Below are 14935 nucleotides of genomic sequence, written 5' to 3'. Positions count from 1 at the left end.
ATCTTTTCTTAAATCCCAGCGGCTGAAACATTCTTTGTCCGGGAAAGCACATGACTGAGCAGAAGTGAATGGGACACAGGTGGTCTCCTGAGCTCTTGTACACGTAGGACAACAGGGCATGGGTACACACAGACACACACACACACACACACACGCACACACTCACGCACAGCTCCCAGGAGCCTATTATTCAGTCTCACCCTGGAAATTCCCAGCCATTCATTTCTTTATTTTTCTGCCTGGCCTCACCCATTTGGGGAATGTACAGAGGACACAGGGGAGGGAAGGGACTAACGGCAAAGGGCAGAGAGTGGGAAGGCTGTTAGTGGCTACGGCCCACAGGACCCTGCAAGCCTCGGTGGGGGATGGAGTGGGCGGGCCTTGGACAGGGATGGGGGCAGGGAAGGGGGGGGTCTCCAAAACTTGGGCTAGGTGCCAAATCTCTAACTTGGAGGGCAGTGTAGGGCGGAGGGGGGCAGGCAGGAGAGGAAGGGGTAAGGACAGCAGCTTAAAGGTGCTTTCATCCCTGGAGTCTGAATCCAGTGGCTCTGAAGTGGGGGCCTGGTGTCCGTACTTTTAAGAATCCGTGGTTCAGGGACGCCTGGGTAGCTCAGTCAGTTAAGAGTCCAACTCTTGATTTCAGCTCGGGTCATGATCTCACTGTTAATGAGTTGGAGACCCACGCCCGGCTCTGCGCTGACAGCCGTGGAGCCTGCTTGGGATGCTCTCTCACCTTCTCTCTCTCTGCCCCTCCCCCACTGACTCTTGCTAAATAAATAAACATTTTTTCAATGTTAAAAAAATAAAAAGAATCGATGGCTCATACTTTCAGAAACAAAGACTAACATTCAAGTCCTGGAGAAAGACTGCAGGTCAGACCCCCATCTCTGCCACTTAACCTTGGGCTTGGAGAGCCTTCCTTTCCTCAACTGCAAGATGGGCACATTGTATGCAAAGAACTTAGCACACTGCCTGGCACGGGTAAACACTAAACAAACAGTGGCTTTTATTGTCTGATGACGTCTCAGAGACCCCACAGCCCTGTCAGAGATTTGAGAGGCCTCTGGGTCTCCTTCCAACTCTGAGTGAATTTGGGCACCACGTGTGAAGTGTAGCCCTCTAAGTGAAAGAAAACCGAACGCTCCAGGATCCCCGAACTGCTCTGGACTGAGCCAGAATTCAGGTCTCTCCCACTCTCCATCCTCTTCTGGAGCAAGAGGAGTTTAAACCTTACCTAACAATGTGATTAAAAAAACACAACAAATTGCAAAGCCTCTGGTCATGTTCCATGTTGCCGAAAGGATGCGGTTCGAGAGGCTGGAGGCTTGTGACCTTGCCTCTGAGCTCCTCCTTGGGTGTGGAATGGGCAAAAGCAGGAGGAAACGAGTTTGAGGGGGCTCGGGCAGAGCTGTGGCTCGCTGCTAAGGGACGTACTAGGATGGGCAGCTTGCACAGAGGCAGCAACCTCAGGTTCACACAGGACCCTCAAACCCACGTGTCTGTGGGGTTTGGCAGGTAGTAAAATGAAGGAGGAAGGCAGCAGGGTATAAGAAAAGTCATGTGCCCATCATGACCTTGTCCCACTTTCGGTGCAGACTTGGGTTTGGACAAAAATATCCTTGCTCTAAGATAAACAAGAGAAGGGTGACGAAAAACGGTACTTGACATGGTCACAAGCTCCAAGAGCACTAAGCAGTTAGGGGATGCTAGAGAACTGGGGGTCTCACCCTGGCCTGCCCCTTCTCAAGAGGAAGCTGCTGCTGGGGCCTGACCCACTGATGTCATGGTAGGGCCAGACCTTCTGAGTCACCCGACAGAACACAGAAGAATAGGTTTGTGTGTGTAATTTCCTGATTTTTACATACTGCCTCTAATTTTTAAAAACACCGTGTAGATATCTAATCTAAAATGCCATTGGCTGTAGGGCACTTTGATATTTAGTAAACTACGAGTAAACAAAAAAAAGACCTGTCAATTAAACTATGACAAGCCATGGATTGGAGGACAAATCCCAATTCCAAAGATGTCACAATGCAAAAAAAATGTGCATCTCAGGATCCGTGAAATATTGTGTAATAATAGGCTGGACTTGATCTGTAGAAACTTGTGCAGTTCCCAATCTACACAACTGTACATAGCAGCTCTTATGATGCCACCCTGGGACATTGGACGGCTTAGGAGCCACCAGGAGGTTTGTGTTTGGGTCCTATCTGTGAACACCCAAGTCCTTTGGGAAGTAACCTCTTTTTGATCTTTATCTGGACCAGCAATGAGTCAAAGTAGCCAAGAAGAAAATGTGGCCCACTGTGCTCCCATGGATGACCGGATCACTAATGGTGCTACTAAGGCCCCGGAGATGGAGGTTTAGTAGGCACGGGGAAGCACAGGAATGGCTTCATAAGAGATTCTGATTCCTGCCAGGGAAGGGAGCCACTAGGAGAAGTCTCACGCCTGATGTTTAACAGGCCCAGAGAGGTGAAGGCACTGCCCAAAGTCACACAGCGGAGCAGAACAAAGCCAGGCCAGGGACTCAACCCTCCTCACCCCCATCCCTAGTGCTGCTTCTCCTGCTGACTGTAAAGGACTCCTCCTCCACCCCAGGCGGGCTGGACCCAGAGATTCTAGGCCCCTCCTTTATGCCATCGCTCCTGAGGTCTGGTTGCTGAGCCTGCCCTAGAGCAAGTTACTTTATTCGATTCACAAGACTTTTCAATTTTATTAGTAAAATACAAAATGGCACAGACGTTGATGATAGGGTTGGAAAAGCAAAGGATCAACCAACTCCTTCCAAAGTCCCCCCCCCCAATTGTCCTTGCCCATGTCCTGCTTGCGGGGAGGGGGACTAATCAAGTCTGTGGAAGGGGAACTAGCCGCTCCCAGCTGTGTCCTCACAAAAGTAGGGAGCCCCATCATGGGCGCTCCACTCCTTGAGGGCTCTCCAAACCTGGAGGAGCCCAAAAAAGTGCATTTAGACCTGCTGTCCACCCTCCAAGCCATCAGAGTGCCCCCCACTAGAGCCAGGCCCCAACATCCCAGGTCATGTGCAGCAGGCGGTGCAGGAGGGCCCCTCTCTGTGGGCCAGAGCTGTGTCTGCTTCCTCTGAGCATCTATCTGCCAAGTATCTATCTATCTCCCTGGCCCATGGGAGGCTCCCCAGGTGGGGGGCAAGGGTCACCGTCAGGGACAGAGGGAGGGGGAGAGCTGCCCCTGGGGACTCTGAGGGGTGAGGCCCGCAGGCCCTGTCAGGCCTGCCTGAGTCCTCAGCACCCAAAAAGGGAACCCCTGACTTGGTGCCCACAGCTTCCCTCCCCACAGGACGGAGTCTTTCAGAGGTAAACACGGAACCTCAGGTTTCAGCGGTGGACTCTGATCCCATGGAAAATGTCCTTGCAATCCTGGCCCTGCCTGTGGTGGGCTGGAGGGTGAGGGAAGACCCGGACCGGAGGACAGCAGTGTTGTTAGGGAGTGAGAGAGGCAGAAGAGGACTCCAGGCTGCAGAAACAGCAAACGCAGGGCCCAAGTCCCTCACACAGGCCAGGGGCTGCCCCCTGCAGCCTCCCCCCTTCCTTTTCCTGAGCGCCTCAGCCCCCCGGGGAGCCCGCAGGCTTCCACTCCTCTTCAGCCTGTCACACATCATTTGGGCTTGTCCGGGTGTCCCTGCAAGCCTGGTGACCCTGGGAGGGCTGTTCTCAAAGCCAGGCAGGGGCCTGCCCCTCACATAGGCCAGCCCGGTCCCCTCAGGGGGCGCACAGAGCTGACTCCCTCCCACAGAGCAGGACCTGAGCTATCAGATCTCTCTCTTGCACCGCTCCCAGTCTCAGAGCCCAGCAGCGTGCCGGGCTCCCCGGTGGGTGAAGACCGGCTGAGGTGTTCTGTTGTGAGGCTACACCCAGGGTCTGGGAAAAGGGGGGTCTCTGGACCAGTGAGTGAGGCCCATCAGGACAGGTTACTGTCACACATTTGCCATGACTCTTTCTTTCCCCAGATGGAAAACCAGAGGTACGGATGCCTTGCTGGGTTGGTGATGGGCCCGGGACTAGAACCCCAGCTTTCACGCTCAAAGTCAACGTCCCTCCTCTGCACAGCATCGACTGAGAAGAAACACAAATCAAAGCCACCAGGTCACTTGGTCTCCCCTTCCCACAATGCCTAACCGAGGGCAGAGCCTTCCTGGGGGCAGTCCCAGGAAACGCCACACTAGCCTCATGCAAGAGAAGACGGGTCCCCGGCTGGGTGTGGGCTCTGTACAGGGGATGGGGGAGATAGCACCGCAGGTAGCCGGGGTGACTGGCGACTGCAGCGGGACCAAGAGACACGATGAGGTCTGAGGGAGTGGGGCGGGAGGGGCCTGGCCTGAGGCTCATTCGTGAGATGGGATGACCGTAGTAACGTGTGGGCATGGGAACCAGAGGGGCCGGGCGTTTGTTCAATAAATAATTGTTTACTGGGTCTGGGACTGTGTCAAAGGGAACCTCTAACTAGCCAGCAGCAGAAGTTTCCTGACTTGGGGACACGGGAGTGAGTTGCAAAGGCCACCACTCCTGTCCCGGGTAGGTCAACAAAGGTGAGGAGCGGCCTCCTGGGGCTTGCCCGGGAGCTGGGAGCAGTTCCTTGCGAAAGATCCTGCGTCCTTGCTCTGATCATCCCAGCTCAGGTCAGGCCTTGGGTGAGGGTGGATATAAGGACGGGGGACCCCAGGCAGCTGTCTGAGTTGAACAACTGGACGCAGGCAGGTGGGCAGCTCACACGGGCACCAGGACGTACGAGTTACTGCCGCAGCTCCGGGGGACATAGCGAAGCCCGTCCACCATGTCCCCTGCCATCTTGCGGGGGCAGCCCTGGAGGCTTTGGTAGGCGAACATGGCCACCCCCAGGCAGAAGAGGAGGCCGAGGAAGGCCAACAGCCCTACTGCCTGCCTCCGGGTGGCCGCCTGGGAGTCAGGGACAGGAGTGATGAGGACTTCCAGCCGCTGGGGGTCCACAGTGGCATGGATGGGCTCCTCAGCCTTAGGGGTCCAGCTGCCTGAGGCCACTGGCTCCCTGCTGGGAACACTTTCTGAGGAGACAGGGACCGTGGAGAGACGGGGCATGCTGTCAGACCCTCTGAGAGCATCCGTGTGAGCTGAAATGGGACCCATCTCCACGGGCCCTAGAGAGTTCTCTGGCATGGGGCCAGAGATCCACACAGGTTGCTCCTCTGAGGCTGTGTGTAAAATGGTGGGGACCTGGGTAGAGGGGGCCTGGGTAGGGAGGGTCTGGGTGGAGGGGGCCCGGGTAGGGAGGGTCTGGGTGGAGGGGGCCCGGGTAAGGAGGGTCTGGGTGGAGGGGGCCTGGGTGGGGGGGGCCTGGGTGGAGGGGGTCTGGGTGGAGGGGGCCTGGGTGGGGGGGGCCTGGGTGGCGGGGGCCTGGGTGGGGGGGGGCCTGGGTGGGGAGGGCCTCAGAGGCCTTTCCCTCAGCCCAGAGGCCCGACCCAGGTTTGTAGGCAGAGCTCTGCCAGGACGCCGGGGGTGGCGAGGGCAGCGGCGTTGAAAAGCTCAATCCTCTGGGACCCAGCTGGAGGCCCTCCATCTGGAGCCTTTGAAGTGGAGGGGAACCTGGTCCCCCAGGAATCAGCCACTCCTGTCGACAGCTCTGGGGAAGTCCCCAAGGCCCTCTGTGCCTCCTGGCCACTGCTTTCCCGGGTAGCTTTGGGCTCTGTGACCGTAGACTTGTCCATTCCCCTGGCGGCCAGGGTGGTCCTGGGTTCACCCACGCCAATTTGCTTCTCGAACGTGCCGCCATTTTGCACCGGCATAGCAGTCTGGCGCTCTAGATGTTCCATGGCTTTCTGGACCCATTTCTCCTTTGGATCAGCACAGAAGATTTTGTTCTGTTTGGTCCTCAAGCTACAAGGAAGGAAGACAGGGGCCTGGTGATGCCCAGATGCCATGTGGAGTAGAGGCAGCGTGCAAATGCTCTGCAGGTGAACAGACCCGGCCAGAAATCCTGCCCCCAACACTTATTAGCTGTGAGCTGTGAGCTGTGAGCTGATTAGCTTGGGCAGCTTGAGTTCTGGGGTTTCCCTGTCCTCGCCTGAGAAATAGAGATAGCTTACCTACCTTCTGAGGGGTGACCAACCTCCCCGGAAAAGCTGGGACAGAGGGGGGGGTCCTCAAGATCTGGAACTTCTCTGTGAAAGTCCCAGAAAATTGGGACAAGTTGGCCACCCCACTTTTGTGCTATTGTAAAAAAAAAAAAAGAAAGAAAGAAAGAAAGAAAAAAGAAAAGAAAATGATATAAAGCACCTGGCTCAGAGTGGGAGACTCAGAGGACCACTGTTAATAAGAATATCGTTACCATTAAGGCAGGGGACTCTGGCCTGTGAGTCTTCTGACTGGGGGAGCCGTCCACAGCTGTTCCCTGCTGTCAGGTGTGTGACTGGTGAGCTCTGGGTAAGTAAGGCCTCCTCTCTCTGGAAGGAGCTGATTTAAATGTCCTCTTCCTCCTCTCCCTCAGTTACAGGCTGCCCTCCAGACCTCTACCTCCTCTCTTAGTGTGCATCCTCAGGCTGAAAACATATTTAGTGAGCTACAGCCACATACATGGTGGTCCCGTCGGGACCCCGAGGGCCATCCAAATCTTTGAGCTTCCTCTGGCTGGCTAACTGCCGAGCACACAGCCCAGAGCTGCCTGGGGCTCACGCTCCATGCCACCGTGCTAGCAGGCATTTTGCCTGTTTCAACCTCACACCCATCCTGAGAGGTGGCTACCACGCCCATCCCCATTTTACAGATGAGAAAACCGAGGCTCAGAGAGGTAACGCGAACGTGCGTGGCTCCGGCACGCTGGGAAACCAGAGAAGTGCAGGAAGCAAGCATAAGCCTGCAGGCCCCCACAGGCGAGGTGCTGCCTGGTGCCACAGTCCCCTCCCTGGGGCTGCCTACTTCCCCTTTACCTAGAAAACAGAAGCAAATTTGTGGGGGAGTCCGGGGGAAGCAAGCCCTGGCAGGTGAGCAGAGAGGTCAGGCAGCAGCCCCTCGTGGTAACTGTGCAGTCAGTGGAGTGAAGGACACGACTTCCTTTAGCTGAGCCTAGACGTTGAGAGCCTGCTAGCCATTTCCTGACGCCAGGCCCGAAGGTCGGTCTGTGGAAAGGTCTTGGGGCTGGGTGACTGGGCAGGACCCGAGAGGGACCCCAGGAGAGCAAGCGGCCAAGACAGCCAAGGGTCCCGACGGTCGGGATGGGCGGGGGCCGGTGGGGGGGCTGGTTCAGGTTGGCCCCTGCCCCAAATCTCACTGGAATCCTGTTTCCTCATCTGTCAAGTGCAGATAATAATCTCTGCCTTTCCCATCGGTGGCTTTTGGGCACCCTGCCAAGCTGCTTATTTACACGATCGCCTCTCATCCTCCCAACTACCCCGTTTTATAGATAAGGAAACTAAAGCCCAGAGGGTAGGGAGTGTGAGCAGGGCCACGCAACCTGTCAGTGGTGAAGCCAGGATTTGCACCACATCTGTTGGAATCTGGAGCCTGCCCTCGAGACCACAGTGCTTTACCTGCCCAGCAGGTTCAAGGGCTGCCTAAAACATACCACCCCTTGGTGGCTGCTCCAGACCAAAGGCCTTTCAGGAAGCCGCTCCCCACTTTTATCTTGGGACACAGATACCAAGGTCATCGAGGAGTCAGGGAGCCAGGAGCAGGAAGAGCATTTGCTGAGGCCCTTGGCGGGAGCCCAGGTTGAGGAGGAAGAATGTGGACAGGGATTAGTAGAGGCCGAGAGCCCGAGTACCTACATGATGGCATGCTTGCCGCAGGATTCTTGATTTCGTTGGTAGTGGACTAGTAAAGCCACAGGGATCTCCGAGGTCATCTTGCTGCAGGTGACGTTGCATTTCTTCACACCGAGGTGCTGTCCTGAGCCCACAGAGGCCCCCCAGTCAGCAGGACTGTCCAAGGGCATCTGGCTTCCCAGTCCCAGGACACAGCCGATGCCCTGCACACCCTGGTCTTCAAGGCCCTTGACCTCAGTCCCCCATCCCCGGCCAAACCTCTCTATGCCTCAGTTTCCCTACCTGTGCAATAGGGACAGTGATAGTATCTACCTCATAGGGATGTTCTATAAACTAATGAAGATGTAGTCTCACTTATGAAGCTCTTAGTGCCTGGCACGTAGTAAGGGTTCATTTTAAAAATCAAGTTGCAGGGCGCCTGGGTGGCTCAGTCGGTTAAGCGTCCGACTTCGGCTCAGGCCATGATCTCACAGTTCGTGAGTTCGAGCCCCGCGCCTCTGTGCTGACCGCTCGGACCCTGGAGCCTGTTTCAGATTCTGTGTCTCCCTCTCTCTCTGCCCCTCCCCTGCTCATGCTCTGTCTCTCTCTGTCTCAAAAATAAATAAACATTAAAAAAAATTTTTTTAAATAAATAAATAAAAATAAAAAAATAAAAATCAAGTTGCAGAGCGCCTGGGCGGCTCAGTCGGTTGGGTGGCCCACTTCGGCCCGGGTCATGATCTCGCAGTCCCTGAGCTCAGGCCCCATGTCGGGCTCTGTGCTGACAGCTCAGAGCCTGGAGCCTGCTTCGGATTCTATGTCTCCCTCTCTCTCTGCCTCTCCCCCACTCGTGCTCTGTCAAAAATAAATGTTAAAAAATAAATAAATAAAAATCAAGTTGCCAGCTAGGGTGCCTGGGTGGCTCAATTGGTAAGCATCTCTTGGTTTTGGCTCAGGTCATGATCTCATGGTTCCTGAGTTTAAGCCCCACATCTGGCTCTGCACTAATGGTGTGGAGCCTGCTTGGGATTCTCTCTCTCTCTCTCTCTCTCTCTCTCTGTCCCTCCCCCACATGCTCTCTCTCTTTCAAAATAAATAAATAAAAACTTTTTTAAAAGCTATAAAAATTTTTTTAAATGAAATTAAGTCACTGTCGTTGGTCAGTGTACAGAAGGGGAGACAAATCGGAGAGTGACAGGGACCTGCCTGAGGTCACACAGCCAGCAAGTGATGGGACAGGCTCTCCTGTGAGGCCAGGCTCTGATCTCTTCTGGGCCCATGGGTCTACGCACCCCCCCCTTTCCCCCAGTAAGTCACCAGCTCAACTATCAACCCCCCGACCCTCCACCCCCTGCATACACACCCCACTCCTCCCTCATAGGCTGATTCATATTCGTGAATTTCCATGACCTCTGAGATACACCCAGACCTCTCTCCACCACATCTCATGTGCCCACCCTGTGACACACACACACACGTACACACACACACCAACAAACAGAATGCACACACATACCACCCCAAAAAAACACATAAAGGCATACATATGATCAGGCACGTGTAATAAAAAATTTTCAATGTGCAAATACAACCACCTTCTAAGGAAGCTGGGAGCTGGGTCTGCTGAGTAGGGGGTAGGGGATCCTTTGTTCTGCCATTAAGACCCAAGAGGAGTGTGGGAGTAGTTGCTAAGGGGAACGGAGGGGCCATTTGGAGCCCCCTGGGCAAGACAGGGGAGCAGGAGTAAGGAGAAGGGGTGGAAGGTGGGGGCTGTGCGTGGGGTGGGGGCACAGTGGGATGGCTAATGGCCTGCTGATGGCATGTAGCCAGAGAGAAACCCCAGGACAGGGTGAGGGTGACTCAACAGAGAGTTGAGAGCTCAAATATTTTATGTAAACATTTGAAAAGCTGTTTGCATGGCTTTTCCTTTCTTCCTTCCTCCTTGCCCTAAAATCGCCAGCAACATTTATTCTGCTTGGTGTCTTCTCAAGAAGGGTATGTAAAAAATAAGGAAGAGCCTGAGTTTCGGAGCTGGGTCAAAGTCATATGCAGCAGAAGCAAGACCCCAGAGGGTTTTGCAAAATTCTAGAGGCCAGGACTTCCAGGGCAGTGGAGTCCGGAGAGCTGAATGAGAGCCCAGCAGAACCAGGGAGGACCCAGCTGATCCTTAACTCATGCACAAGTATTTACACGGACATGGATGTGCAAACAGGCTCTGCCTTCCCAAATACAGGTGCAAGCACACGCACATGCACCCCTTCTAGAATGTGCCACCTCCTCTCCCATCGCTCCCCCGTAGCCTCAGCCCACCCCAACTGTGGAAGGGTGGTTCAGGATCTGCAGGGCTGCGCTAGCCTGGGCATCAAGGGGCGGCACTAGCAGCTCCTGAGGTGGGCAGGAAGCACTCCAGTGGCCGGTCCCTAAGCCACAGGCTGCCCTTTCTCTCTGAGGAACCAGGATGTGAAAGCGACTTTGCTGCCTTATCACCTGCCTTTGGAATGACTCGGCTGCGTACTCCATAGACCCTGTTGAACAGAGCTGGGAAGGCAATCCCCTGGATTGGTCTGGTAGATGCCCTTCTCTGAAAAACCCCCGGAACAGTGCCCTCAGGTGACCTAGAGCCACGGGGAGGCTGCCAGTGGGCAGGAGGGATATGCTAGGTTTTGTGAGTCTGTGTCCTCGACTCTATGTCCCAGGATGGGGCAGGCCACTGCTTACTCCTGGGGCTTTAAAGAGCCACAAAGTCAGCCTGTCCCCAAAGTCCCCACCTTCTGCCACAGTGCCTAAATGCCCTTGGCCAGGTTCTGTTCCTGGGGAAGGGTTGTATAACTAACCTAAGCAGGCTTTTCTTCTCGGAACTGAAATTTTCTTTCCTGTCATTGGAGATAATTCTTCCAACCAGCCAGCCATTTACTGTCATATGAGTTTTGAGAAGGCAGGGACCTTGCCAGTCTTGGTGTCACAGTGCTTCCCAGCACAAAGTAGACATTCAAAAAATAGTAATTGAATGAAATAATGTCTCAGTTTACTTACCCCTCCGCCTACCTCCCCATCTGTCCATCCATCCATCCATCCATCCATCCATCTATCCATCCGTTTCCTGATTCAGCCAACACTTACTGAATTACTTTTGAGCATCTACAAAGACCTGGGCCCTCTTGTTCTTAACCCTGAGCCCTTCCTTCCTCCCACCGGTGCTGGTGCTGAGCTTAGAGAGAGTGCCTCAACCCCACACTATTAGCTCATGGTGTTTTCTCAGTCAAATGCTGATTTTCCCTCTTGCCAGGCCCCATGCTGGGTGTTGTGAGGCACAGTGAGTTGAAGGCCTGTCTCTGTCCTCAGGAGGTCTCAGCCTGAAGGGCAGCCAAGACATGCCCACAAAGTATCATGACTTACTCTACTCTGTACTGGACCCTGTGCTTAGCACAGGCACATCTGCTCTTATTAATTCCCAGCACCCCTGCAAAGGGAGTATTGTTACCTCAATTTAATTGACGCCGAAGCTGATAATCAGGGAGGTTAAATGACTTGCCCGAGGCCACACAGCTGCTTAGTGGCAGATCTGGTTTTCCTCCCAACCTCTGGACCTTCCCCCCCCCCCCCCCCCCGTTCTAAACAGCCTTAAACACCAGGTGGAAACACCATGTTTCAGAATATGCCCTAAATGTGCTGAGATTTGCATGAGGGAGAGACCACTTCCCACTGCAAGTAATCAAGGGAGGCTTCTTGGAGGAGGTATCCTGTAGGCTGGACCTCAAGGACTGCTAAGAGGCTTATGGGCAGGAGGAGACAAGAATGTTGTGGGTCTCTGGGTGAGGCGATAGAGACAGGGCTTGAGCCGTTGCTCAGGTGTGTGTCCTGGACAAGGCACTTGGGCTGTCTGAGCCTCAGTACCCTTACCTGTAAAATGGGCGTGGTAATATCTGCTTCACAGGGTGGTTATGAGAATGAAGATTTTTAAATATCTGGACTGGGGGTTTACTCAACAGCAACACCATTGACATTTTGGACCAGATAATTCTTTGTTGTGGGAACTGTCTTGTGCACTGTAAGATATTCAGCATCATCCCTGCCCTCTACCACTAGATTTCTGAGCATCCCCCAACCAGAAATTTGGCGACATTTGTAATAACAAAAATGTCTTCAGAAATTGCCAAATGCCCCTGGGGGAGGGGGGCAAATCACCCATTGAGAACCACTGCCTGAAAGAGATACCCATGAAGATCTTCCCTCACCTCCCTTGATGGCTACTTCTCCGGGAGTCCCTCCTGACCCCTACTTAAAATTTCAACACCTCCTCCCCGCCCCCCGCAACCCCCCTCCATGTTTTTTTAAATCACGGCTTGTTGGGGCACCTGAGTGGCTCAGTCGGTTAAGCGTCCACTCGATTTCAACTCAGGTCATGATCTTATGGTTCTTGAGTTTGAGCCCCACGTAGGGCTCTGCTCTGGCAGTGCAAAAGAATTCTCTCTCTCTCTCCCTCTCTCTCTCTCCCCCTCCCCCACTCGCTCTCTCTCACAACAAATAAACATTAAAAAATTTTTTTTAATGTGAATAAATCACAGCATGTTTTTCTTTCTAACAGACCAAATGGTTTACTGATTTATTTTTTTGTATCATCTGTCTTCTCCGGTGAGTGTTCAGCACTCTGAGGACTGGGATCTTTGGCCGTTTTATTCGCTGATGTGGCCCCAGCACCTACAACGGTGGCTGGTGCCCAGTCGATGCCCAACGAATATTTGTTCAATGAATGAACAAAATTCACAAGAAAGCACTCTGTGGCACATACAATTTGAACCAACGAAGAAATAGAGGAATTTTTATTGAAATTCGACCGGGGCCTGGATCTGACAGTCTGAATTTATCTTCCCGTGCCTTCCCCATCCACCTCCACAGCTAATGGGGGGGCAGACTACGGCAGCTTAAAACAGGTTTTTTTTCTCCCCCTCTTTCTTGTCAGGGTTTGAGTAGGAGTGAATGCGTCAGTGCTCGGGGAGAAAATTCTCTGCTCTGACTTGTATCTGCAGGTTTGTTATATAAAGCAGAGGAGCCTCCCTCCTGCCACAGCCCCGCAAACCCACATTTGGGGACTGACGCACCTGCCCCCCGCACCAGCCAGAGCTGCAGCCACAAAGCTCCCAGCACCCCCTGGGGTGTCTCTGGCTTCTGGACCACGCCATACACTCCTTCGTCCAGTGGGGCCTCCCAGGGGGTCTCTCAGAGCCACAAACGTCAGTGTGGGTGAAGACCTCCAAGGTGAGTCTAGCCCAATACCAGGAGGAGGAAGTGAAATTGAGGCTCAGAAGGGTTGAATTAGTGTATCTTCCGGCAAAGTCAGTGACCAAGATCAGGGCAGAAATAAACAGAGTGTCCAGGGTCCCCCCCAACCCCGACCTGGGATCCCTCTTTATCTTACCATACAAACCCTTCACTCCAGCACCCGTGCTCCTCCCGCTTCCAAAATGCCTTCCTAGGCTTTGGGCCTCACCGCACAGGAGGCAATAGCTATATTCGAGGGTGTAGTCGCTGGGACCAAAGAAGGCGAGACCCCCACTTGGGGTCACGGCCATGGCAAAGCAACTTCCATCTGATTCCCTGTCTTCTAGTGCTCACTGCCTCCAAACACCTCTGGCTTTAGGGTTCAAGCCCAGGAAGCCAGCAGCACTTGGCCTCTCATGCCCCCCATCACCACCACCCTGGTCCGCTCTTGGTTTCCCCCACATAGAAGGACTCGAAAGGCAGTTTGCTCCATGGAGGTGTCCTGGCAGCTTGAGACGGCTCTCATTCCCTCAGACTTGCTGTGTGTCCCAAGGCAGGCTCCTAGCCTCTCTGAGCCTCAACCTGCCAGATGGTCTGGCTCAGACCTCCCTGGGTCTCCATCTTCATCGTGTCAGTAGGACCTCATGCCCTACCACGTCCTACACTCCAGAAAGCAAGTATTTGGAGGTGAAAGCATTTTCTAAGCTATGCTTGGAGGAGGAGGATGCTATCATGGTCAAGATACGGGCAGAGGGACTACAGAGCAGAGCAACAGCAACAAGCCCTGTCCCTGATCTGCAATGACCTTGGTCTCCACGGTTCCTGGGCCCCCTACTCAAAACCAGGGCAGGAGAAAATCCTAACCATGGCCTGGGCCGCGGCCACGGCTGCGACTCAGGAATCGGGGCTGCCAGTTACACATTAACCCCGGGGGGAGAGACCCAGCCCGCTGTCAGCCAGGGCCCCCCACCCAGACACCCGGCAGGAACTTCCTCAGGCTTCCCTGCCCCCCTCCCTCCTAAGACCCCCTTTGTGCCCGGCGCCCTTGTGCGGTCCACACCACCTCTCGTCACTGCCAGAGCGGTAGCTACCTTGCTCACTGGGCCAGGCGGGCACAGTCTCCGAGCCTGGAAATCTTTCTAGCGGGAGGGACAGCCCTGAATCTGGGGTCAGGGAGGAGCCCAGCCCCCTGTACCACACCCTTTGGAAGGAGCTGCTATGGACCTTACCCAGGCGGGGTCTGCCCCCCACCCCATGTCAGGCCTGAAGGGCACGAGTGGGGCTGCAGTCTCCCCCACACTCACCGGCTAGAAGCGCAGTCAGATGGCAGAGGGCGGCCAAGCGGAGCAGCCACGAGAGAGGTGGTGAAGCCATGGCCGAGGGCGGGCGGGGGTCCGGGCGGGGGTCCGGGCAGGGCCGGTGTCTGGGTGTCTGAGCTCAGTGCCGTGCCCTCGCCGCCTGAGCTCTGTCGCTTTTTATAATGGGGCTTGCTGCCTCTGCCTCCGCCTCCAGCCCCCGCAGGCAGTCGGTGGGAGGGGAAAGGAAGGGAGCCAGCGTGCAGCCGCTGGATTCCTCAGGACGTTGCCAAGGAACGGAGCTGGCTCGGGCCTGCAGCAGGGGAGGGGGGGGGCCCACCCCCGGGCTGGCCGCTCACTAGGGTTCCTCACATCAGACCTGCCTGGGAAGCTGGACCGGGCTTGAGAGCATTCAAAGGGCATCCTCAACCCCCCATCTGCGGGGCTACCCACGTCCACCGGCCCTGGATTCTGGCCTGGGACCCCAGCCCTAAGTAAGCAATAAACAAAAGGACGGAAGAACAGAGTGCCGGCTGCCAGCAGGCCAGGAGGGCCTCGGGACCCTACAGTTTGGATCGGACAAGCTCTCCTTTGATCTGCGAGACACATCCCTCCCACCTCATGAAAGACCCCC

The 14935-nt window shown here is 54.9% G+C and overlaps 1 protein-coding gene across 1 annotated transcript; it reads right to left on the bottom strand.

The window, feature by feature from the left end:
- Positions 1-4742: 4742 nt before the first annotated feature.
- CX3CL1 (C-X3-C motif chemokine ligand 1) lies at positions 4743-14380 on the bottom strand. The gene is given in 6 exon segments (XM_047079010.1): positions 4743-5241; positions 5326-5375; positions 5437-5505; positions 5507-5885; positions 7772-7892; positions 14311-14380. Coding segments are annotated over 6 exon segments (1188 nt in total).
- Between the last annotated feature and the right edge of the window lie 555 nt (positions 14381-14935).

Source organism: Lynx rufus, unplaced genomic scaffold (genome assembly GCF_022079265.1).
Source record: "Lynx rufus isolate CCGP_SWC_20201006 ecotype Redwood Valley unplaced genomic scaffold, mLynRuf1.p SCAF_16, whole genome shotgun sequence".
In the NCBI taxonomy this organism is placed as follows: domain Eukaryota; kingdom Metazoa; phylum Chordata; class Mammalia; order Carnivora; family Felidae; genus Lynx; species Lynx rufus.
Note: the sequence above shows the minus strand (reverse complement) of the source record. Positions and strands in the feature narration are given on the sequence as shown.